We start from the raw sequence: 24,703 nt of genomic DNA on the forward strand, positions 1-24,703 counted from the left end.
CATGCTTGCTACAGAGCGACAGGAGTCACTCCTGCAGCAATCTGAGATTCTGCTGGCCAGGGAGGGATGGATTCAGTTCACCTCACATTTGAATATCCCACACAGTAGTAACTTCCATTGGATTACTGGAGTGGTCTCTGGTTATAAATCCTTCTAACCCAGAGATCTTTATTCATGCTGCCCTAATTTGTACGCTGCCATGTAAAGCAAGGGTTTCCCAGTGAAAATTAATATGATGAAAGATTGTGCTCAGGTTTTATACTGGTGTAAAACCAGGCGAGTTCTGTTCACACTGATGTAGCAGAGGGCTGAGTCTGTGCCATAAAGAACTGTCATCTTTGCACTGGCTATGAGTTATGAAGACACATTTTTCAAACATTTCCTCCCTTGGAATGAGCTATAGGTCTGGTAGAAAGTATACATTATACTGACAATAACAAATGTCAGTGTGGTTTTAGGTTGGGAAAAAGTAAACAGTGCAAAAGGGAATATGCATTGAGCAACTATTAGGGCTCCTAATTAGCAATTATAGGATTCCATTAATCTCTTCCATTGACTAGAAGAGTTATGGTCTCTGAAGCTCATTTGTCTTAAGATGGAAGAGAAACTTAACCATAGCCTTGTGCCTGACGATACCTGCAAGAAAAAGAACATTCCATGTAGCCAGTTACATTAGTATGCTCCATTGAGAAAGAGAGCCGGAAATCAGAGGGGTGCCTTCTAGCACACAGCACCACATTTAGGTAATGTAACTGAAGGTCTTGCCACATTAAGACTCAGTTTATGAAACTGATATGGAGTAAATATCTTTAATATCACCTTTCTCTTGTGTATCTCCGAGGATGAAGGCATACTTATGGACTGGGAAGGACGGTTCTGAGTTCAGTTTGTCTACTCAAATTATAAATTCTTCAAGGCAGGGACTGGAACAGGTGCAGAGAAGGGCTACTAAGATTATCAGAAGAATGCAGAGCCTGTCTTAGGAGAAGAGACTTAAGGAGCTTGGCTTGTTTAGCCTAAGCAACCGAAGGCTATGCGGAGATGTAATTGCTCTTTATAAATATATCAGAGGGCAAAATACTAGGGAAGAGAGAAGTTATTTAAGTTGGCACAAGAACAAAGAGAGAGAAATTGGCCATCAACAAGTTTAGGCTTGAAATTAGATGAAGGTTTCTAACCCTCAGAGCAATGAAATTCTGGAGCAGACATCCAATGGGAGTACTGAGGGCAAAAAACATAAATTGTTTCAAGTCTGAGCTCGGTAAGTTCATGGAGGAAATAATGACAAGGGAACCTAGAATGGCATACGGCCCAAAATATCTCCAGCGACTGAAGATGGGACACTAGATGGGGGAGGGCTTTAAGTTACTACAGAGAATTCTTTCCCAGGTGTCTGGCTGGTGGGTCTCGCCCACATGCGCAGGATCTAACTAATTGTCATATTGGGGTTGGGAAGGAATTTTCCCCCAGGACAGGTTGACAGAGACCCTGGGGGTTTTGACCTTCCTCTGCAGCATGGAGAACGGGTCACTTGCTGGTTAAAACTAGAGTAAATGTTGGATTCTCTGTAACTTGACATCTTTAAATCAAGATTTGAGGACTTCAGTAACTCAGGTTATGAGCCTATTACAGGAGTGGGTAGATGCGGTTCTTGATCTGCAGTGTGCAGGAGGTCAAATTAGATGATCATGACGGTCCCTTCTGTCCTTTGTCTGAGTCTTTTACTATGTGACTGTACAGTGCCTAGCACAGATGTGTTGAACACCTAGTCCGTGCCAGATCCAGCCTCCTTGTTGTATTTATGTACCCTCCCCCCATGGCATACTCAGATTCTATAGAATCTAACCTTTTATTTTATTTTATTAAGTTTCTAACCTTTGTGGCTGAGAAGTTTGCCTTTCAAATGCCAAGCAAGTGTAACAGTTACAGTGCTGTTTTCTGGAACTGTGAATTCCCCCTCCCCCATTAATCTCATTGTCATGTTCATCAGCTTCACATGCCAACATTAACTATTTCATTACTGATCATTTTATCAAATGGGATGGGAAACTGGGTGGGGGTGAAGCCCATGGAAGGACTTGGGAGTTGTAGGAGAGAAAATACAGAGGGAAGAGCGGAGGAGAGAGACAAAGAGACGGGAAGGAAAAGAGTCAGAGAAAGCTGCATGGGGATGGAAAAAAAAGAAAGAGCAGAATTAGCAGTGGTTAAAAAGGTGGGGATATTTTGTCACTGAGTTAAAATGACAGCTAAAAGTTTATTTAATACATAAGGACCATATTCTGTCCGTGATCTTTGGTGCTAAATTTTCATTGAAATCAGGTGGAATTCAATAGCTTGAAGGGAGTTTGTCATCCTAAATGTATGCGTGGGGCCACAGGCCATAATTAAAAATGGAGTGTTGACCTCTGCAAAATTGAATTTGACACCCTGACCTAATGCAGTGGGTCCCCGATCTCAGCTGGGTCTCTAGGTTCTACTGCAGCACAAATAAATAATAATAATGAGCATTTTTTTTCCTGTGATTTTTGTATTATGTGAATTTCTTAGGACAGCAAAGGTTATTTTCAAGGAAGTTCAGGACATACTTTTCTTTGTGGGAGGGGAAAGATTCTTTTGTATGCTCTTGGCACCACTGTCCCCTCTGGTCCATGAATTCACAAATGTCTTGGCTGTGAGAACATAAATGAATCTTAATGTTATACTCTAAATGTTATAATATATCCTTGTTGGTATTTAAATATTGTAAATCGCTAGCGATGCTGTATTCAAAGGCTGTTTGCAAAAATGAGCATTCTCTTACCAAATGTTATATAAAATGCCTTAATAGTATGTAGTAAATCTGCACGTGGCTATTTAAAGTAACATTACCATGATGAGGTGATCAGATTACAAACACATTTTAAATAATTGCCCCTGAAAATAAAATTGACTAAAGATGATATTTTCTTCTAAAACTGATTCAAGTTTGACAACATCAATAAAGGCAAAATCTACTTCAGAGCCTTACTCAAGAAAATGAAAGCAGAGGAGTAATGACAACATGGTCATTAGTAACTGCCATCAACCAGAGAAAAATAAGATTGTCAGGGCTGGATCTATGAAATTCTTGCCAAAGTAGAACCTCATTTACACATACAGATATATTTGTACCCTTTGCTTAAAAAAAAAGCATATGTGAAAGCTTAGAGGTTTATTAGTTTGCCAAAGATCTTTCACTCTGAATACAGTAAATGTTACATGTCTCTTTGTTTATCTTTAAATTTTGCTATGTATCTGTAGAAATATTTGGATTTTTTTCCATAGTAATATAGATTTTTTTGAAAAGCGAGAGAATGCAGATAATGCAGCTGTAGCACAAACCATATGGGTGCTAAAGAGAAGAGAAATACATCAGATACTTGAAGGAAACATAAGCCACGTGTAATCTTCAGAGGGATATTAAATACAGTTCGTAAATGTCTAAATATTGCCATTGAATGTTGCAATCAGACAGTAGTAGCCATCAGGCAATAAGTTATTGCACATGCAGAAAATAATCACACTTTTGTGTTGTAGTGCTTTACCTTTTCCAAATGCCATACTGCGAACATTAACTCATTACTCCTGGAAAGCACAGGGATTTTACCAATTGAAGAGGTGAATGTAGCGACATTGAGACCCCAGAAATATGAGAGCTTGTCTAAATGAACAGGGTGTAAATCTGCAGCTCACTAGCATGTAACACACGCTTTGTCCATGTGGATCCTGCTACCACATATTAAAAATTCCAGAGTGTGCTTTGCTTTACTGCACTCTGAGACAGGATTAGGTCAATGCTCATTAGAGAACTTTCAGTGCATGGTAGCAGGTTCCACACAAACACTTAGTGTGCTCTAGAGTTACACCCAGTTTGTCCGGCACTAATTGTTCCACTAGACAAGCCCTGCCTGAGGAGGTTTTACAGGATTTTACCAGGACTGTCCTAGTTTTTCATGATGTCTTGATTTCTCAGGAACTTCTGTCAGGACACCAGATACGTCCTTGGTTTTTATTTCGTCAGTCAAAATGTTTGATTTCTTCATCATTCAAAGTGTTTGTTCATGACTGATTGCCATACGGAGTATAAATTGCTGTGTTCAGCAGTCCAGTGGAATGAATGTGCTATGTTAGGAACAGTGTTTGGAGTGAAGAGAAAATGCCAATGACTCTATCCCAGCTGTTCTGTTGCTCCAAGTGAATGTAAATGATGCTCCTATAGTATTGCATTACAAATTCATTTGGAGACTACGGTACTGTAAATTAAAAAGAAGAAATTCCTCCACTCCAAGAAATACACCTGTGTCGCTGCTCAGTCAGGAGCTGTCAGCGGTGATTCAAGGCCCATTTTTTTAAGGTATACTTGTGTCTTTTGTGTGGCTATTCTGTGATGCCTAAAGAATGGGTCACCACAAAAGTGCCCCCGTTTTTGATTGTCACTTTATCTGAGGAGACCCTCACAACAACTGTCATTTTTAAAATATCCCCAGTTAAAATACTCCCAAAAGTATAATGGACAAAATGTTACTGTAACTTTGCTTGTGCTAAATGCAAAAATGCAATACCAGGCCAAAAATAGGTGATTCACACCACTCAATGTCTAGGATTACGTATGTAGCGTGAGCAATCTCACCCAGCAGTTGGTAACAGATACGCGAGGATCTCCTGCATGTCTATACACTACAAACCGTGCCACTAGAGAATTCAAATAAGGCACAAATAAAATACCCTTTGACCTGAGGTTGTAGATGGAATTATGGATCTCACAGGATCAGGTATGAAACAGGCTTATTTACAGAAAAAATATTACCTAGCAACTCTGAATATCTTTCTCTTTCGACAGATGACATGGAAGCCATTCCTGTCAAACAGTTCATTAAACATATCAGTGAGCTCTATTCTAATAACCAGCATGGATTCTCAGAAGACTTTGAGGTAAGTTTCATTCTCCCTTAATAGCATAACTAAACATTCGGTATACTCACAGCAAGGGACAAGCTGTAGTTCATTCTAATCACAGAGGGCCAACGTTTGCTACCTTTGCTCACACTTCATAGTACTTTACTTCTTGAGTAGCCCATGAGGAGTAAGGTACAACTCAGTGTGAGGTAGGGTGGTAAAATCTGACCCTTAGTAAGAAATGTTAAACATGACCACAGAAATTGCCACTCATACCTGTTTATGTTGGGCCACATCCCAAAGTCCTTATTCAGTTTTTTACTCACTTCTTAGTCAGAAAAACTCCCACTGATGTCATCAGGCTTTTTGTCAAAGTGAAAACTGAGTAAGGGCTTCCAGGTTGGCCCACGGTATTTATATTACGTGAATATTTTGAAAGTTACATCTTGCTACAGATACCTTAAAATAACTAGGCCAGATTCAGATCTCAGTTATGTCAGTGTAAATCTGGAACACCTCCATCAAAGTGGAACTGAGGTCAGAATACTGCCCTTTATCTCTCTAAGTAAGTCCAGGTACGTGACACTTACGTGTTCTACACCTAGTAACAAATAGGTTTCGGAGTTTAGTGCTCAATAACGGATTGAACCTGCAGTCCTTTCACATGCTGAGTAATGTGGGTAGCCTCGGTGATGCCCATAGAATGACTCACAGGAGTAAACCCTCATCAGTGTGAATGAGGGTTTTAATCCCAGGCACTTATGAAGGAAAACAATTATTCTGTAGCTTGCATTAATAGTACCATTTTCAGGGGTTCCTTTCAATCAGTTCACAATTGAGGTTTGGAAATACTGGTAAATATGAAGCATTTTCAGCTGAGAAATCTGGTAAATGGTATGCAGCTGTGGCATTGCCTTTGGGGAGGCCAAAGGAAACAAGAATAGGTGCTATTCATCAATATATGCCTATTTTAAAATGTTATGGATGGATCATAAAGGCAGCTGTATTTATAAACATAACAACGTAACAAAATTGGTGGTCTAATATCTAAAGCCTCGTCGCTGAATGCAATAAAGACAATACTATATGCAGGAGTTGTCTTAATGGGATCATTTAAAACATTTGCTGCCGCTGTTTGTTTGCAGTCCGTGTGAGTGGCTGCATTGTCAGATACCCAAAAACTATTGTGTCAGTCATAAACATTTTGTATTCATGAGAACAGCAAATGCGTGAGGTGTTAAAGTGATTTAGTTCGATTGACTGCTGGCTGGATGACTGAGCAGGAATACAGAGGCATTTAACAATGTTGATGGTATTCAGGACAAACATTTATCCTCCAGAGAGCAGAATTTGATCAGAATGATCAAATGCGACTCAGTCTTCTCAATTATTTATGAATTGAGACCCCAGTGCTATTCATCACAGCTGCTTTTGACACCATTTAATTATTCAAAATAATCAGCTACACATCTGTAAACTTGATCTGACTTAATAGAGGCTTTGCTTCAGCTGTCTCAAAATCATCGTTATTAACAAACGTTGGACATCTTCCACCTGTGTTTTCAGTAGAGGAAAACACTGCTGTAATAGTCCCTTTCTCCCCTTCATAGAGGAACTCCCCTCTGTGACTGCTACTCCATGGTAGCTAATCAGCAGAGAGAGTCAATTAGTTCTCTTCTTGGGAGTTCACTATCTCCTCTGAAGGGAAGTTATTTTCTTTGTGGAGTAATTATTCCACAGGCCAAACCCTGCTCTCTGCACTGGTGTATATCTGGAGCAACTCCTTTGAAGTCACTATAGTTACTCCAAATGTATACTGATGTAAGAGAGAACAGAGTTTGGCCTAGGTTTCCTTAAGTGCAAGTAAAAATGAAATCTCCTCCTGAAAGAGAGGGAAAGCATGAATAGCAGGATCATCTTGAAAAGACTGTGGATTGATACAGTTGTGAGGTAACAAAGCTTCCTTTTGTTGCGTCAGGTCTCTTGTTGATTCACGATGGGACCTGATTCTCCTCTCACATCAGTTTCACTCCCAAAGTAATTCCATAGACACCAGTGGAATTGTTCGTGATTTTCAGTGCTGTGAGTGGGGAGTGAGGCCTGAGTGGATCGATAAGAACACGGGGTAATATTTTCAGACACATCGAAGTGACTTAGAAGTCTTAAATCCCATTTTCAAAAGTGACTTTCTGTCTTCGGAGCCTACATCTCATTGACAGTCAGTGGGATTCAGCTTCCTTAGTGCCTAAGTCATGTCTGAAATGGGACTCATATTCTTAAGTCATGTAAGCGTTTTTGAAAATTTTACCTTCTGTCTGTAAAATGAAAGTAGAAGAGGAGAAAACAGGAGCCTAGATGCTGAAAGAATTGTACCCAGCACAGCAAAAGCAGTAAGTTTTCCAAAGAGAGACAGTCCTATTAATACATGGGGACATTTGTGTGAGAGAAGAGGTCCCAAAGTAGCTTCCAAAAATTCTGCAATAGGAAATGTTCCTCTTTGTGAAATAAACTGAAGAGGGAAATGAGCATGCTGGGAACACGTGTGGTGTGTGTGACCTGTGCAGAAGGCATAAGTTCTCTTATGTTTGATTAATATTTTTGGTATAAATCCTCTCCTGTGTCTTTGGGAGCTTGCCTTGAGTTGTATGGGAAGTTTCATTATATGATGAGAATTCCTTTGGAAGCAAATTGTCTAAATACTCAACATTGCCTCTCTTTTAAAAGGAGCTGTAATTACAGTGAAATATTTTATGAATATGCTTGTGGAGCATTTCATGTGAAAGAAGAAAAGGCCTTTGAACTCACAAAGCTTCTCCTGGAAGGTGGATTCAAATACATCCATATTCCCAACAGGGAATCATGCCGCATGTAGATTGCTTTATTGTCTAGTTAACTAGTCTTTCTTATGTATACAGAATGGCTAAGGTTAACCTTGAGAACAAGGAATTTATTATTTTTGAAGTAACTAGAAATTAAAGTCAAAACCTGATGGACCCACAAAACAGCCTTTTAAAATACTGTCCACAGTGGCTGGTTGTCCATGGTGCTTTCTGAACATCCTCTTGCAATGTCTAAAATAGGATTTCTGGTCTTGCTCCAACCCTGAAGAATATAAATGCATAACAGTAAAAGTCCCGTGAAATCTAGTGGGATGGAAATCCCTTTTTGGATTGCTTCCTAAGAAACAGCTCCAGCACCTTTTTCCAGTGGCACAGAGGTCCTAGGTTGCATCTGGTTCATTGTGTCTACACTGCATCATTGGGGTAGGATTTGGGTGACCCATCCCCCGTATGCAATGCAGTAATGTTCTCTGGTGACTCCAGGTGCCCTACCAGGAATGTGGGGAGGTGCTTCTTCAAATATGTGAATCAGTAGGCCAATCCAATCCACCAGAGAGGGAGGCGGGAGGGAGGGAGGCAAGAGGGGGAGCCTGAGAGAGAATTCCTCCACCTCTGCACAGTCAGACTCCATTGGGTGTTGCTGGATTTGGCCCTGAGAGATCCCGTATACACAAGGCGAAAGCTCCTAAATCTCTTTCCCCCCCCCCGCCCCCCCAAAAAGGACCCTCTCTTTTTATCTTCAGTCTGGCCTATTACCAGAGTAAGACAGTGAGTTTTGTTAGCCTCACTGTGTCCTTTGGCTCTAAGAAGGAATATTAGGCCAGGAAGTCCCCGTAGAGCCAGCTATGAATTTGTATAGTATAATACGCTATTTGGATTTCATAGATTGGATAATTTTATTTGCCGCCTCTAATTCTTTAGTGGGTGGGTCAGCCCTGCAGCTGGAAAGATTAGAATGGGTAAATATAATCTTCTCAGACCTGTCTTCTGCCTGTGGACGCGTGAGGGTGATGATTCACTGCCAATTTGGAGTCGAAGCTGGCTAGCTGAACTGAAATCAGGCTGTCTACCTCCCTCATCACATAAATTGAAAATATCTTTATACGCTGCTGGCACCTTCTCTGGAAGCTCTGAAATATAAGAAAATGGCATAAATCCTGTCTCCTGAGATATGGCATGGCTCTGCTAACTTTGTCCTTGCAGCTGTTGCCGTTTGGATGTCACTGGATCTTTATTATAAAGGGATCTATCATGTTTCTGTGCTCTGAAGAGCTCTGCTGAAGACTGAGAAATCATTGCGTTTCCAAACTTTTCCCAAGATACTGAGGCCCAGTTCCTCCAAGACATTTAGCTGCCTAACTCCCATTGGGCCTGAAGCCTAGCCTACACTAGAAGAAGTTTGCCGGTGTAACTATGCTAGGATAATTGTATCAGCACACCCCCTAGCGTAGACACAGCCTATGCTGGCCAAAAACAGGCTTTTGCTGGTAAACTTCCATCAAAACTCGGGCTTTTGCCAGTATAAAAATGTCATTAAAGAAGAAAAATCCCGCTCGTAACTGACATTACTATACCAGCAAAAGTTTTGAGTGTAGATCTGGCCCAAAGCTGCCACAGTCACTGGTTAACATTTCAATATCCCAGTCTGTGAACTACCATATTTTATCGATCTTATGAGGCGGGATAGACTGGAAAGACCAAAAGATGCATGTCTGGTGATGCTGCCTGATGGAGGGACATCTACAGTCTATTATAGGCTCTTCCTGAAATCCAATATTCTGATTACCTTGCTTGAATGTTTAACCCCAGGAAACCGTTATTGTAAATTGACAAACAAAATTCAAGGGAAACAGCACCTCAGGATAGTCCAAATCCTGGACTTTCTATTACTAATTGTTTATATTATGGTATCACGTGAAAGCCTCAGTCAAGATGAGGGCCCCGTCATGTTCAGTGCTGTACATACAGATAGGTTGACGTGGTCCCTGCTGCTCATGCGCTAATGAAAGAGAAGATGCTATAAGCAAGTGTACAAACAGTCGGAGGGAAAAGGAAATGTGACGATGGGAGTAACAGTCATACAGTTACATGGTCACATAGGTTAGCTGTGTGCACAGCTGGATGATTCGGAATCATTTACATTTTTAATTATTTTTAAATTACCTATCGTCTACCCCTTCTATCACTGTCTATTATCGCTTCTATATTAGCTTGAGTAGTTTGTTTGCATTTTCCTTGCTTCTGTATAGACTATTCCCAACCACCCCTCTGTTTAATGTTATTGAAGGATTTATACTTGTGCTAGATTCTTAGAAGAGTCTTTATTGTACCTATGCTAGCTAGATCCTTGCAAACTCCTAGGTGTATATCAGTATGTCCTCTTAGCCCTTGCCATGATAAGGCAGGGCCAGCTGCAAGAATTACAAAAAGCTGGCACACAAGAATTTGGGGCCATGATAAAAATGATCTTAATGATGAATGAACTAGCTACTTTCATCCTGAACATACCAAAAATAATTTCCAAACATAACTACTGATCTTTCCTTATTTTCACTTATAAATGGTGGCCTTTTCATCCATTCATGTAACCTCCCGTTCATTGTTCATATGCCTACAACTCTGCTGCTGATAGAAAGGCAACTGACCTACAACAGTGGGAGACAAATGTGTAGTGTCCACAAATCAGCGTTCCAGGGAAACTTAATTCATTCATTCATTCATATTAGCAGATATGTAGCGATTTGATTTTACACTTAAATTTTAAAGTTTATAAAACTAATCTGGAACTTGTTTCAGAAAGGCAATGAAAATGAGTCATTAAACCCTGGTATATTAGTTTCCAATTAGCATTTGCACGGACCATTAATTAAAAGCTATATTAGTCATTATAGCACAGAGCATAACATCTCTTATAGTAACTGAAGGTTGATTGAACGCAGGTACATTGGTTTCTTGAGTTGTCAGTGATAAGTTTAAAAAGACAAAACAAGAGCATGTATACTTTCATGTTCAAACACTAGTGTGTTCTGAGAAGCTAAACATACAGGACACCAATACACTTGCTAGTCTGAATTGAATTCAGTAAAAAAAGACCAAGGAGGATAAAGAGAGAATTCTCCGGAGCCCATTGCCCAGAAGAATCCAACAAGAATCCCTTCCATTAAACCCCGAGGTTCTCACTCCATGCACAGTCAAGCTGAAAGTGCAGTTTACCTGAATAAAACACAGCAGGGATCTCAGGATTTATTTGGCCCCAAATTAATGCAGTTTTACATAGAGCAGAAGAACAACAAATGCATTAAAACCTGCAGAATGAAATATACAGAAGAGATAGTGACATTGTGGGATGGAAAGTAACTATAGTTCTACTGTATCTGCCTTCATCGTCTCCTGTCGTGTTGACTGCAGCCGCCTGCCCCTGGTCTCTCTGACACCCACAAGACTATGTGAAATGTAGCTGCTAAGATCGTCTTCCTTGCCTACATTTCTGAGAATGTTACACTCCTCTTTGAATCTCGCCACTGGATTTTCCACCATATTTTAGGTTTCAAGACCTTTCATCTTTGTGCTACTCCCTGCATTTCTGCTATCTCTTACCACTTTTTGCTCTGTCAGTCTTGATCTCCCCACCTCATTTGAGCACTTCTCAGACAACTGGTTTTGTACTTTTTTCCACACTGCCTCTTCTCCAGGGAACACCCTCCCTGAACTAGTTCATAAAGCAACTGTCCTCTTTCAGACTCCTCCTGAAGATCCATCTGTACCATGAATCCTGTAGGAAGCTAGCCATCTAAGTGGGACATTTCGAGATAAATGATCATTATGTTTTTAGAAACAGTTGATTGTTTTATCCCTTTGCCACATGTTTTCTGAGACTGCAAGCTCTTTGAGGCGGGGACTGTCTCTCACTACATGTTGGAAGACATTGTGAATGCTACTGTAAAAGCAAATAATAATAACTGACCCATCCTGCCAGTGTGACTGAGGCAGCTGAGGGAAATTTGTGCTGGGAGAAGAGTTCCTATTGTAGAGAAGGAACAGAACTCTTGTAGTGCTTCACTGACAACAGTGCTATTCCTTGGGGATATTAGGTCTTTGTTTGGTGGCCTATGTGAAACAAGCTGATGTCCTCAGTCCAGGTCTTGGTGGAGGATCACAAAACCTCAATCACATCCTCAGCAGAGAGGGCAAGGACCAAATGGGCCCTGGAGGCTAGCTGCCCTCTCTCCTTTAAACTATCCCATAAGAAAAAAAGTTGTGGCATGTTGGCAGGAGGTAGTGTCAAGGAGCTTTGCCTGAAGAGGTTACCTTTCCTCTGCCTGTGCAATGGATAGGCAGAGGACTTCATTCTCCTGCATTTTGGCAGTTCAGAGGCACTAACACCCTCTCTGAGTTTTATCTGTTAAGAAAAGACATCTTCAAATAATGAGCTCTCACTGGGTCAGACCTCTTGTTTCACAGCCACATTTGTCACCGATTTATGCCTGATCTCACCCCTCTACTAACTTTTTATTAGCCAGCTGGGAGCACAGTACGGTTGAGAAAATAGACAACATCAACATACTCCACTCCTTTTCCCATTTTCACGGAGTCAGAGATGCTCACAGTTCTTTGCCACTCCTTCGGCTCCATGGCATGGTTCATAGGTTTTGGAGTTCCAGTCCTTTTCTCTTGACAAAGTCTTTCATCGTATACTTGGTTCTCCACATCTTTTCTTGTTGTCCTCTTCTTTCCATGCTCTCTTTGCTTGTCATTCTTCTCCCATTTTTGTCACGTCTCCAGCCCACCTCAAACATGTGCCCTCCAGCCCGTCCATCACTGAGAGTCCCAAGTTCATCTTTCCTCTGATTTTAGCATGTGCACTCAGTGTACCCTCCGTTTGCCTGTCATTCTCCAGAGTACATTATTTTCTACTACCTGTATCTTCTTTTCTTCCATCTACGTAAGACCCACCGTTTCCAAACCATAGAGCATCCAGGGACAAACCCATGCAGCATATGCTTTTCTTTTCGGTTTGTTACTTAATTGCCAGGCCTACAGTACTCCTGCCACCTTTTTAACTGCCATTCACATACATTCAGTGGTTCTTTTCAATTCTACAGATCTCTCTCAGATCTCACTAAGCATACTTCCCAAGTGCACAAATTCTTCTGATTCAGCTTCTCTCCTGAACCTTCAATCAACACCTGTTCATCTACCTTTCCTACTTGCATAACTTCAGTTTTTTTTCTGTGTTACATTCAAACCTTGGTTTTCAGACACAGATGCCCACTCTGATACCATATTTGCCAGTTTCTCTTTGGTGTCAGCCAGAAATGCCAGTCCATCAACATACGTTAGTTTTCTCTGTCTCCCCACAGGCTTGTTTCTTCTACTAATTAACTTCATAACTAGGATGAAGAGAGGTGGACTCAGCACCTGCCTTGTCTCAGTCCCACTATCATTCTGAAATTCCCTGTATTGTTACCACCTCAGCTCTTGACTCTTCATACAGTTCCTTTGTCATCTCTGTTGGAGGCCCAGTACAATTTGAGTTGCTTGACCTCTGTCCTACAGGCTTAGCATAGCATTCAATTATTATAGCAACCCCAATTATTATAATAAAAATAAAATGTAATTAAAAATAAAAACCCAATGTAAATAATTAGCATATATAATAATAAAAAAATAATTAAATAAAAATTATATATAAAAAGTATAAGTAGTTACCACTTAAACAAAGGGGGCGCTCCATCAACACCTGACTCCGCGGGAGGTGCTGCCGGTTGGACCAAAGGCCACTAACTCCCTGGCGGGGCCCCTAAAAAAAGCCGTTCCTGTATACAGCCTTCTAAGTGACTGCTTAGCTCTCCAGGCTTAGTGAGTATGATATATTGTAATTAATTTTAAGCTTTGTATCTAACTAGTATATTTATAAAAAACCTTGCACATTAAACCTTATTAATCTGCAAATCGGGCGTACCGTGTCTCACTAATATCCACACTAATCACAAAGTGTCCAAAACCAACCATCTCCACTTCTTGAAGTCTTCCTCCCGTCCCCATCTCAATATTCCAAACACCAGCTCTTGTGGAAACAACTCATATGCTTTTTCAAGATCAATAAATGCTACATAGCAGTAATATTCTCCATTTATCTTTCTTTCAAACTTCTGTTTCATTGAAAATATTGTGTCTATACTACATCTTCCCTTCCTAAAGCCATGTTGCTCCTCTCCTTTATTTTTCTTCACCTGTTGCACCTTAGCTTTGCTTCCAAAACTTTCTCAAGGACTTTGAGAAGCTGACTTAACAGGGTGATGCTCCAATAGGTGTTTGGATCATTTACATCACCCTTACCCTTCCAAAAAGGCATAGTCAATCCCATTCTCCTGTCATCTGGTACCCTTGCTTGATCCCAGCAAACACATAGCAATCTATGAAGTCACTTTACTCCAGTATCTCCAACTGCCTTGATCATATCAACAGTTATCCCACCTTCACCAGCTGTTTCACCAGTCTTCATCTTATTCAGGGCTGCTTATACCTGCTGTGCAGAGATCGATCCTTTTGAGATTTCTCCATAATTGGTGGTGGTGGTTGCACTTGCAACTCTCTCTTCTCATTTAACAGCCTTGGACAATATTTTTCCATACCTCTGCCACCTTTTTAAGGTTAGTCACCACACAGTTCCCATCCTTCACACACAGATGTCTTCAAATTTTGTATTTCATTGTTCTTCTCTTTTAACAACCCTACATCCAATTTCCTACCATCATCTTCCTCCAGCTTTCTGCACAATTCCTCTTCAGCCTCCATTCTTGCCTTTGCACCTGCTTTTTTAGCCTCTTTTTTTGCCTGTTTGTATGCATTTTTTTATTCTCATTATCATTACTTGCTTTCTCAAACTCTTTCAATAATTATTTATTCTTCTTAAATTTTCTTGTACATCAGACTTCTGTTTCCAGCATGTTCTCTGAAGGTGCCCCACCTTACCACTTGTTCTGCCTCATGTTACCGCCACTGTCTTAATGAAACATTCTTTAAACTTCCTCCATTCTTTCTCCACTGACTTCATTGTTGTTGGCAAAGCATGAAAGTACGTTTTGGGAGAACTCTTCCTTTCTCCCCATCTCCCTCTTATAAACACCAGTGCAATTTCTTCCTTAATTTCATCTTCTTTCTTGTTATCTCAAATTGCAGTTATATTTTAGCTATTAATACTGAACGTTGTTCTGGCGCACATTCACTCACCTTTATATAATCTTTAAATCTTTCACCTTTTTCATATGTTCTCTTATCTACTTGGGTTTTTGGTTTTTCTGCTGTAGAATGTCACTATGTGGGATTCCTTTTTTTTTTTCAAGCCATGTATTCACCATTGAAAATCCATAGAACAAACACCACACAACCCCCCATTCTCTCCTTCTGCATTTCTTTTACCACAGCCAAATTGGTATTCCTTCTATGGGACTCCCTTCAACAACATGGAAGTTGGTATCACCACCAACCACTAACAAGATGATACTGTCAATCAGAACCATAAACTCTGCCAGCTCATTTCTAATGCCCTTCTCGTCTTCCATAGGTCTATCTTGTTGCAGCATATATGCTGACATCACACACACAACGCTACTCTCTAGCATCAGCCATAGTGCTATCAATTGATCTCCTCTTCTTTCTACCCTCACGGCAGCCTGAGCAATCTCTGGGCTCACCACGGTAGCTACCTCATTCATTTTCTTTTTCCTGCTTTTTGACCAAAACATTTTAAATCCACCTTTCAATATTTTACTTTTGCCTCCACACCACCTAGTTTCCTGCAGACATGGTATACAGATTTTCCTTCTAGTCATGCCTGAACCACCTCTCCTGACCTACCTGTCAGTGAACCTACATTCCAGGCCGCAATCTCCAGGTCTTTGCTAATGCGTTGCTGCTGCCTAGCAGAGGGTGCGTCAGTTACCCCAAAGTGGGGTAGCATGTTTTAAATGGCTCGGGCATGAAGAATCCATAATACACAAAAAACCTAGGAACCAAGTCGCCTGCTGGTGCTGACCCACTTTGCTGACTCTGGGGCAATCTTCATTCAGAGTTTGCTTTCTCCTCGATCAGCTGCCATCCAAAGCTTCCAAGCCTGATTCACCTGAATTTGAGAGCTATTTCCTCCTCTCAGGGCAAAAAGCTGCCCTACCCTAAATGGTTCTCCGCCAAGTTACCCGCTGGCACTTTCTAGGGTTGATCACTTATTCCACTCAGTCCCCAGAGCTGTATTTGCCACTGTACCATGTGGAGGTTACAGTTGGAATTTTCAGTGGCATTACTCCAACTCTTCCAGTATTTTTAAGAGCAACATCAACATAAAAATGGTAATTAAAATGATTAACCTTATAAATCATTCCCTTACGAAAAAATCCTATGGAAGTTAATAGAAAGTGATACATTTACTATGCAGTATTTAAATCATCACAGAGAATTCCTTAGCAAGGATATCATTCTCTACTAAATTTTACACCTCTTTAGAGTCCTTCCTGTAGAACATCATTGGATTCTTCTGTATTAAATTCTACAGGAGTTTTCTGTAAATGTTCAGACACTAATAACTATTTTAAAAGTTTTGTAATGAACATACAGAGTGACCTAGACAAATTGGAGGATTGGGTCCAAAGAAATCTGATGAGGTTCAGCAAGTACAAGTACAGAGTCCTCCACTTAGGTTGGAAGAATCCCATGCACTGCTACAGACTGGGGACTGACTGGCTAGACAGCAGTTCTGCAGAAAAGGACCTAGGGGTTACAGTGGATAAGAAGCTGGATATGAGTCAACAGTGTGTCTTTATTGCTAAGGCTAACAGCATATTGGGCTGCATTAGTAGGAGCATTGCCAGCAGATCGAGGGAAGTGATTATTCCCCTCTATTTGGCACTGGTGAGGCCGCATTTGGAGTATTGTGTCTAGTTTTGGGCCCCCCCACTACAAAAAGGATGTGGAGAAGTTGAAGACAGTCCAGCAGAGGGCAACAAAAATGGTTAGGGGGCTGGAGCACAAGACTTATGAGGAGAGGCTGAGGGAACTAGGCTTGTTTAGTCTGCAGCAGAGAAGAATAAAGGGGGATTTGATAGCAGCCTTTAACTATCTGAAAGGGGGTTTCCGGGAGGATGGAGCGAGGCTGTTCTCAGTGGTGGCAGATGACAGAACAAGGAGCAATGGTCTCAAGTTGCAGTGGGGGAGGTCTAGGTTGGATATTAGGAAAAACTTTTTCACTAGGAGGGTAGTAAAGCACTGGAATGGGTTACCTAGGGAGGTGGTGAAATCTCCATCCTTAGAGGTTTTTAAGGCCCGGCTTCACAAGCCCTGGCTGGGATGGTTTAGTTGGGGTTTGTCCTGCTCTGAGCAGGGGGTTGGACTAGATGACCTCCTGAGGTTCCTTCCATCCCTAATCTTCTATGATAATGAATTTAAAAAGATCTGAATTCTAAAATTCAACAAAAAATCAGCATCAGTTTTCTAGTTGTGGTTAGACTGAACTGATATTGCACATTGTATAACCAAAGCACCAGAAGTGAGCATATTCCTCCCCTCCTGTGCATAATGGGACTGGCAGGCAGAATTGGAACAAGGGCACAGATTAAAGTGAAAAATACTTTTTTCCATGCTAGAAATGGAATTATGCCCATTCAGACCTGCTGAGGAGTCGGCTGGATTTCTTTGTCTTTGCTGAGCTCATCCCCTTGACTGGTAGTGTGTTCCTCCCCATGGAAGAGAGAGAGAGGCAACTGTTCGCTGGAGAGTGCCCTGTGAATATAAAAGCCACCGAATGTACTTGGTTTTAGTATACTTTGCACTTTTTAAATGTAAATGCTGTGGAAAATATCAAAATTGCTATGCAACCCCTTTGTGAAATGTTTGCATAATTCCGAGCTCCGTTACATCTGCTGTTTGTATAGCATTTCTCTTGACAATTTTCTGTCACTTAGCTCCTGATCTTTGTAGCAGCTGTGCACTGCTAATGACTTTCTTTATTAGGTAGGTTCTATGCTGTTATTTTTGAAGCCTCAAGTACAAAATAATTTGGCATCCCCATAACCTTAGGGAGAATTTGGGATTTCTTGGGCCCACAAAATCCTTATAAAGATAGTTTCTTCCACAACTCTTTAAACAAACACGTGTTGAATTCTTTTCAAGAAGTGTATAAGAAATGGAATAATAATGTTAATGCTAAGGATGCTAAGCTCTTAACTTTGTCATTAGGACATTTTTCTGTTTGTAAAAGAGTGGTAACATTTCGAGGTTGTGATTAAGCACATGTAAGAAAGTATATCTTGAAAGTGATATTGTCTATGAATTAATTGATTTAAATATCACCCCAAATTAGCACAGGACATGTCAGACTGGCAAAGTCTGCAAGACATTCTTTGAAACCTTGTAACTCTTCAGATGATTCTGGCAGTAGGTAAATCTCTGCTATGCTTATGCTGTGAGGGGAAGACACCTACTCCACTGTTTTAACTGACCCACATTGTACAGTTTAATTACATACATTAGAATTATGCTGAGTACTGAAAGTCAGTAGAAGTCAGGCACCTAAGCTGCTTGGGCATTTTTGTAAACTCCAGTAGGCACCTCTCTGCATCTGGAAGCACATAAAAACCCTTTGTACCTCTGATCCTTGTTCTGTTTTATAAATGAGATGGACTGCCTAAATATATGTACCTACACATGGACAAAATTACATTTTTCTTTCAAAAAAAATTTTTTTACTTTTCAGTCAGTGCCCTCCGTTGTATTTAATGTGCTACTTACAACCATCAGATCTCTTTTATTCAAGTAATTCCTGTTCAAACAGCTCCCAAAAGGCCAGTGCACCACTTAAATTCCTTTAAAGCCATATGTTGAAGGCAACATAAATAGGTGCACAGAAGGGCTGGTGAAAAATTTTCTGATGAAGTTATTTTTTGGACTACATCTCCCATGATGCACCATGGCCAGTGACTCCTAAGACACACCCCTTCTTCTCACCAAGAGAGTAGAAACTGGTGTATTCTGAGAGATGTAGTCTGGCCAGAGAGCACTCTGCTTATGCAGGAGAAAGGCCCCTAAACTAGGACTCCTATGAGGACCAGTGGTGCAATTTTGAATCAAAATATTTTTTGAAAACTAAACGTGTCACCATTTTCTGTGGGGGAGAGAAACCCCTAATTTGATCAGCTCTAGTGTACGGATCTTTCACTGCTTTTTTGCAGAGGGGTGAATTCCGCCCTTTCTGGAGACGTGATTCTGTAAACAGAGACCAGCACTCAATTAACATCCCTGATTTATGTGTCTTACTGGACCCAACTGAAAGCTTACAACAAAGAAATCAAACAATTAAAAGGTTAATGTTTAACCATGTTTTCAGAGAGAGGCTGTAAAATGGGACAAACAGAATGTTTTTGCATTTATGTATTTTCCATTTGAATAATTTTATAGGAAGTGCAACGCTGTACAGCCGACATGAACATCACAGCAGAACATTCCAATCACCCAGATAACAAGCACAAGAACAGATACATCAACATTTTAGCATGTGAGTGGGCACTTACAGTAAATACAGTAGATAAATTGTACAAGAACCTTTGTTCTAAGAGGATCAGTGCATGAATGGAAAAGCAAGGTTGTTTTTAATCAGAGCGGGACAACAATTAATAATTAAAAGCATGGGATGATATCCTGGTCTTATTGATGTCCATAGGAGCTTTGCCATTAACTTCAATGGGGTCAGATTTTCACCCAGGCTTTTTACAGAGAGAACGTTGAAAGTTTGATAGTAGATATTGCATGTTTAGTTTACAAAAGTGGCACTCCTGCGTAAGACTGTGCAACTGAATAATTAAGATCAAATTACTGCCAGAACTCTCTATGCTAATAATCTCTGAAAAGCGACTTAAGGGAGATGTGTGGTGGATCAAAGTGTTTTATTGATGATCCTTGGGATTCCTTTATCCTCCCAAATATGCTAAAGCTAAGATTGGTATGTCTGTCACATTTAAAACTGCTCCAAAAGAGAGAGTGATTTGGACAAACAATGGCCTTCTTAGCACATTGCAGGTCTTGCTCATCATCCTTCAGAGAATTGCAAAGCTGAAGTCCGTTTCAGTACTGCAAATTATTCCAGGTCTGAGATGGGAGGTGGAATAACTTTGTCTGTTGTCATCTCTCATGTGGAACTGATGGGAGACTGGCAGTCCACACTTAGAGATTTTGTAGCAGTACTGAATTCCTGCTAAGGCAAAGGTCACAATGCAAAACTTTGCACTCAAGACCACCAAATGCAAATGGGACAAATCCAGCATGATTTTAATTAAATAAAAAATACAAACCTCTGACTTACATACTCCAAGAGGGAGGATGGCCTAGTGATTGAAAGACTCAAGTCAATTCCCTGCTCCACCAGTCTTCCTCCGTGACCTTGGGCAAGTCAGTCTCTCGCTGCCTCAGTTCCCCATCAGTAAAATGAGGATAAAAGCACATCCCGGTGTTGCGAGACTTACATTTAAAACAATAGCAGAAAGGGGAGTGGAGAGACCTTCCAAAGATTGCAGGCACTCAGATACTATGGCGGGTCCTTAGATAGGACCTCTGTTCCAAGCACACCGTTCCCTTCTATTTAAAGGGACACTGTCACATACTAAAACCCCCCCTCATTGGTGTAAAGCCTGAGGCTATGATCCTGCGATCCGATCTGCAAGAGCGGACCCTTCCCCTTCCTCTTCACATCACCGTAAAGCCGGTTTACACAGATTATTCGCAGGCAAAGTAAATATCACCCACAGATATTTTACCTGCATTTTTTATGTACTCTCCCTTAGTGCTTCTCTGCTGTTTTTTCTCGTAGATGATCACAGTAGGGTGAAACTAAGGCCTGCACCAGGAAAAGACTCTAAGCACAGCGACTACATTAATGCTAATTATGTTGATGTAAGTTGTACTCCTGCTGCACTTTTCTCAAATATTCAGAACAGGGAAGGCACCTGTCTGTGTTACTTGTAAATTATTAATAGGTCTGCCATGATGTTGTTTTCATCTTTACTTTGCATTTTGGTTTTCTTTGAAGGGCTACAACAAAGCAAAAGCCTACATTGCCACCCAGGGACCTTTAAAGTCTACATTTGAAGATTTCTGGAGAATGATTTGGGAACAAAATACTGGAATCATTATCATGATTACAAACCTGGTGGAAAAAGGAAGAGTAAGGGACCGTGTAGCTTGTTAATGACTACCCTTTTCTATTTAATATAATGAATTAAATCCTGCCTTCGGATTCATGAACGGGCAGAATTTGGCCTGTTAACTTTAAATGGACAGATAGTATTTTGCTGTATAATGTATAAATAACACCACAGAGATATACATGACTAGTCACTATTTTTTACCCTTTCTAATAAACTCTCAATACGTTTTTTAAAAAAACGAAACAACCCCCCACCCATCAAACTCTCCCTTTCTTTAGAGAAAATGTGATCAGTACTGGCCCACAGAGAACAGTGAGGAATACGGGAACATCATTGTCACACTGAAGAGCACAAGAGTCCATGCCTGCTACACCGTCCGCCGTTTCACAGTCAGGAACACAAAACTGAAAAAGGTGAGTGGAGCCCCCTCTGTTCATGTTCATTTCCTGCATGGCATCATACCAGCAAAGCCCTGGGGCCTGCCTGCTGGGTGTACAACTTTAAATAGCTAGCTGGGGAGAAATAACTAAGTGAAGCCTGGGTTACTGGATAGCTGGCGAAGGCATTTACCCTGCATTACCCACCCTCTCAATGGGGAGCGGTACAATGTTTCTTTACCATAGGGGGTATTCTCATTGCTGTTGCTGTTATTTCCCCACTCTCCTGTGCATTTCTCCCCTGGGACTCTGTCCACATCAAAAGGGAGGCAGAGCTGGGAGAAGAGAGGACTTCTCCATTTTAGACTCACCTGACACTCACTCATTTGAACATGTCAGTAGAGTTAGAAATATTTCCATGCCTTTCTCTTTCCTAATATTTATTTTCTTGTTGGGTTTGTTTTACATACAGGGTCAGAAAGGAAATCCCAAAGGGCGGCAGAATGAGAGAACGGTTATTCAGTATCACTATACGCAGTGGCCTGACATGGGAGTGCCAGAATACGCTCTGCCCGTGCTAACCTTTGTGAGGAGATCTTCAGCAGCCAGGACTCCAGAAATGGGACCCGTGCTTGTACACTGCAGGTGCGGCAACTTTTTCATGCAACGTGTACTGTAGGTTGGTTATTATTAACATGCAGATACAACGGATTATTAACACACCAATTCAAGCGGAATGAAACTCATCCCTGTGTAAAGCCTTTGACCCACTTAACCCATCAGCTGTAAGCGATGGATAGGTCTTGTGCAAGGTGCCGACGCATGCATGAATTTCAGATGCAAACGAGGGTGTTGGCAAATGACATGTACAACTCTGAGTACTTGCTATTTGCACTAGAGATTTCTAAGGTTTGTTTAAAAAGTTCTAGCCATCCAGCCACGGAGTAGAAACAATATCATGTTTCTTTAAGCTGACCAGTCATGCTCTCTGAATAAAGATTAGTGAATAACCAAAGACCTAGTGAAGGAATTAGTTCGCATATCACCCATGAACTGAAAGACGTTAGCACTGATGGCTTGGCAAACAGTTACCGGCAAATAGTCTGTTTACAGACAGCTCTCGTACAGAAAAAACAAGTACATTCTGTAGCTACGTTATTCACTATGAATAGGACACCCAGAGCTAGTTATGGGGGAGCTCTCACAGATGTTCTGACCATTGACTCATCATATGACCATTATGAGCATCTAGTCTGACTTCCTGCATAGCACGAGCCATAGAATTTCACAATCAGCGATGTTAGCAGTTGCATTCAGTAGGGGGCATCGCTATAGATGTAGTAAAAAGGAAGCTAGAGAGGGAAAAGTAAACAAACATTTGGAAAAATAGCTATTATAAGCAGACGTTTTAATATGGTTAAAATCCTAGAATGTAAAATGTTACTTAACGACTTTCATAATCAGGAGAATCAAGGTGTTCTAATAAAATTTGGGGACAGAAATGTAGGAACTCTGTTTTGCCCTTGTTAACATATAATTGAATGCAGCTAAATTATCAGGGTTTCTGTCATGTCCTTCACAGTGCTGGTGTGGGCAGAACTGGTACCTACATTGTGATAGACAGCATGCTGCAACAGATAAAAGACAAAAGCACAGTTAACGTCCTGGGTTTCCTGAAACACATCAGGACACAGCGCAACTACCTCGTCCAGACAGAGGTAAAGATTGGAGTGATACTGAATTTAAAGCAGTGTTCATTTTTATGATGTGATCAAAAAGGAAATAGATTTTTCAGTTACTTCTCTCTAAATGTGCAATAAATTTCACCATGCGTTTTGGTGATTTGGAATGTCTCTTTTCAAGACCAAAAGCTTTTGATCCTCCCTTGGCTTCTTAAGTGTTGTTTAGATTATACTCAGGAACATACACACTTGTCTGAGCAGTATTTATAGACTGACCTTCTTTTAAAAAGGAAATGTAACCCTTTCCTTTAATGTGCTGTGCACCTTCATTAATGACACTGCTTGATGTAATTTTCTCCTAACTCTTAAACTGCTTGCTGTTGCCTTTCTAGGAGCAGTACATTTTTATTCATGATGCCTTGCTGGAAGCCATCCTTGGGAAGGAGACTGAAGTATCTGCAAACCAGCTGCATAGTTATGTTAACAGCATTCTCATACCTGGAATAGGAGGAAAGACACAACTAGAGAAACAATTCAAGGTAAAGTTTTATCAGGTGGTCAGGAGTGATTTTGCACACGCGTGCACACACACACCCCCTACCTTCTGTCACATTGAGTGTCTTTGCTATCATATCCAATAGGTAAAACTAGAGGATCCTGAACCAAAATTCTGGATCCAAACACTCTTGAACTTAGGAAAAAATTTCAGATTGAATGACCTTAGTTACAATGATGTAAATTAGGCCTAACACTATTGAAGTCATGGAGTTATACTGATGTAAAACTGGTGTGAAAAGAGAACTGGGCACTCATTTGAACTATGCTGCTGACTCCTCATTCTATAAGGAGTTTGAACTAACGTGCTAAATCCAAACACTCCTGAGATTTGATTGGTTTTAGATCTAGACTTGGTGTCTCACCTTTTCTAGTTAAAGCAAATGGAAATGGTGGTGTTAGCACAATTAAAAACCTCAGTCCTGTACGTATGGGATAAATTAGTTTTTTTGAGACTCTGGAAACAAACGATGACTATGTCATTGCATATAGCTGCTACACCTGTTGCTTTTCCAATAATACATTACAGATAATTTTCATAATTAAAAAAAAACCCAAACCCTGTTTGCCAGTTTCTCACATTTAAGAATTAAAAGCCTCCAGCCATTTAAGATTTTCTGATTACATTTTCTATACACATTTAAAACTATTTTATGTCACTGTGTATCGTTAGGCGAATCTGTGCAGAACCTTTTTTCACAGTTAAACTCCCTTAGACAAATACCAGCTGAAGACATGAAACCGTTAAACAAATTACACCAGCTGCCAAATGATTCAAAAAATGAATAGGCCATTTTCTGAATTCACTGGTGAGAATCTCTTAGTTTCTGTAGCATTCGTGACATTCCAGATGCTTAACAACCAAATTAAAAAAATTGCATTAGGAGAAAAAAAAATCAGCACAGAAAAATTTTGAGACATTTTTTGAAGTGCTAAACAATAAATACAAAGATGGTTTTTAGAGACGTGTGGTAACAAATTCAGAAATGCCTGCGGACATGTCTACAATGCAATAAAACACTCGCGGCTGGCGCAGAACAGCTGAGTCCGGGCCGTGGGGCTCGGCCTTTCAGGCTCTAAAATTGCGGTGCTGACGTTCAGGTTTGGGTTGGAGCCCGGGGACCCTCCCCTCTCAGAGGATCTCA

At 40.7% G+C, this 24,703-nt stretch overlaps 1 protein-coding gene across 3 annotated transcripts in view; it reads left to right on the forward strand.

Moving 5' to 3' along the window:
- Positions 1-24,703, forward strand: part of PTPRG (protein tyrosine phosphatase receptor type G) — a 532,225-nt gene that overhangs the window by 488,614 nt on the left and 18,908 nt on the right. For all 3 annotated transcript variants that reach the window (XM_067541509.1, XM_067541517.1, XM_067541525.1), the window contains exons 15-22: positions 4,859-4,950; positions 19,203-19,299; positions 20,608-20,690; positions 20,827-20,961; positions 21,223-21,357; positions 21,794-21,966; positions 22,904-23,039; positions 23,396-23,542. In XM_067541509.1, coding sequence (XP_067397610.1) covers positions 4,859-4,950; positions 19,203-19,299; positions 20,608-20,690; positions 20,827-20,961; positions 21,223-21,357; positions 21,794-21,966; positions 22,904-23,039; positions 23,396-23,542 — 998 coding nt within the window. The remainder of the gene's footprint in view (positions 1-4,858; positions 4,951-19,202; positions 19,300-20,607; positions 20,691-20,826; positions 20,962-21,222; positions 21,358-21,793; positions 21,967-22,903; positions 23,040-23,395; positions 23,543-24,703) is intronic.

Source organism: Emydura macquarii, unplaced genomic scaffold, assembly GCF_026122565.2.
Source record: "Emydura macquarii macquarii isolate MOO-44397 ecotype Brisbane River unplaced genomic scaffold, CSIRO-AGI_Emac_v2 contig_71, whole genome shotgun sequence".
NCBI classification, from domain to species: domain Eukaryota; kingdom Metazoa; phylum Chordata; order Testudines; family Chelidae; genus Emydura; species Emydura macquarii.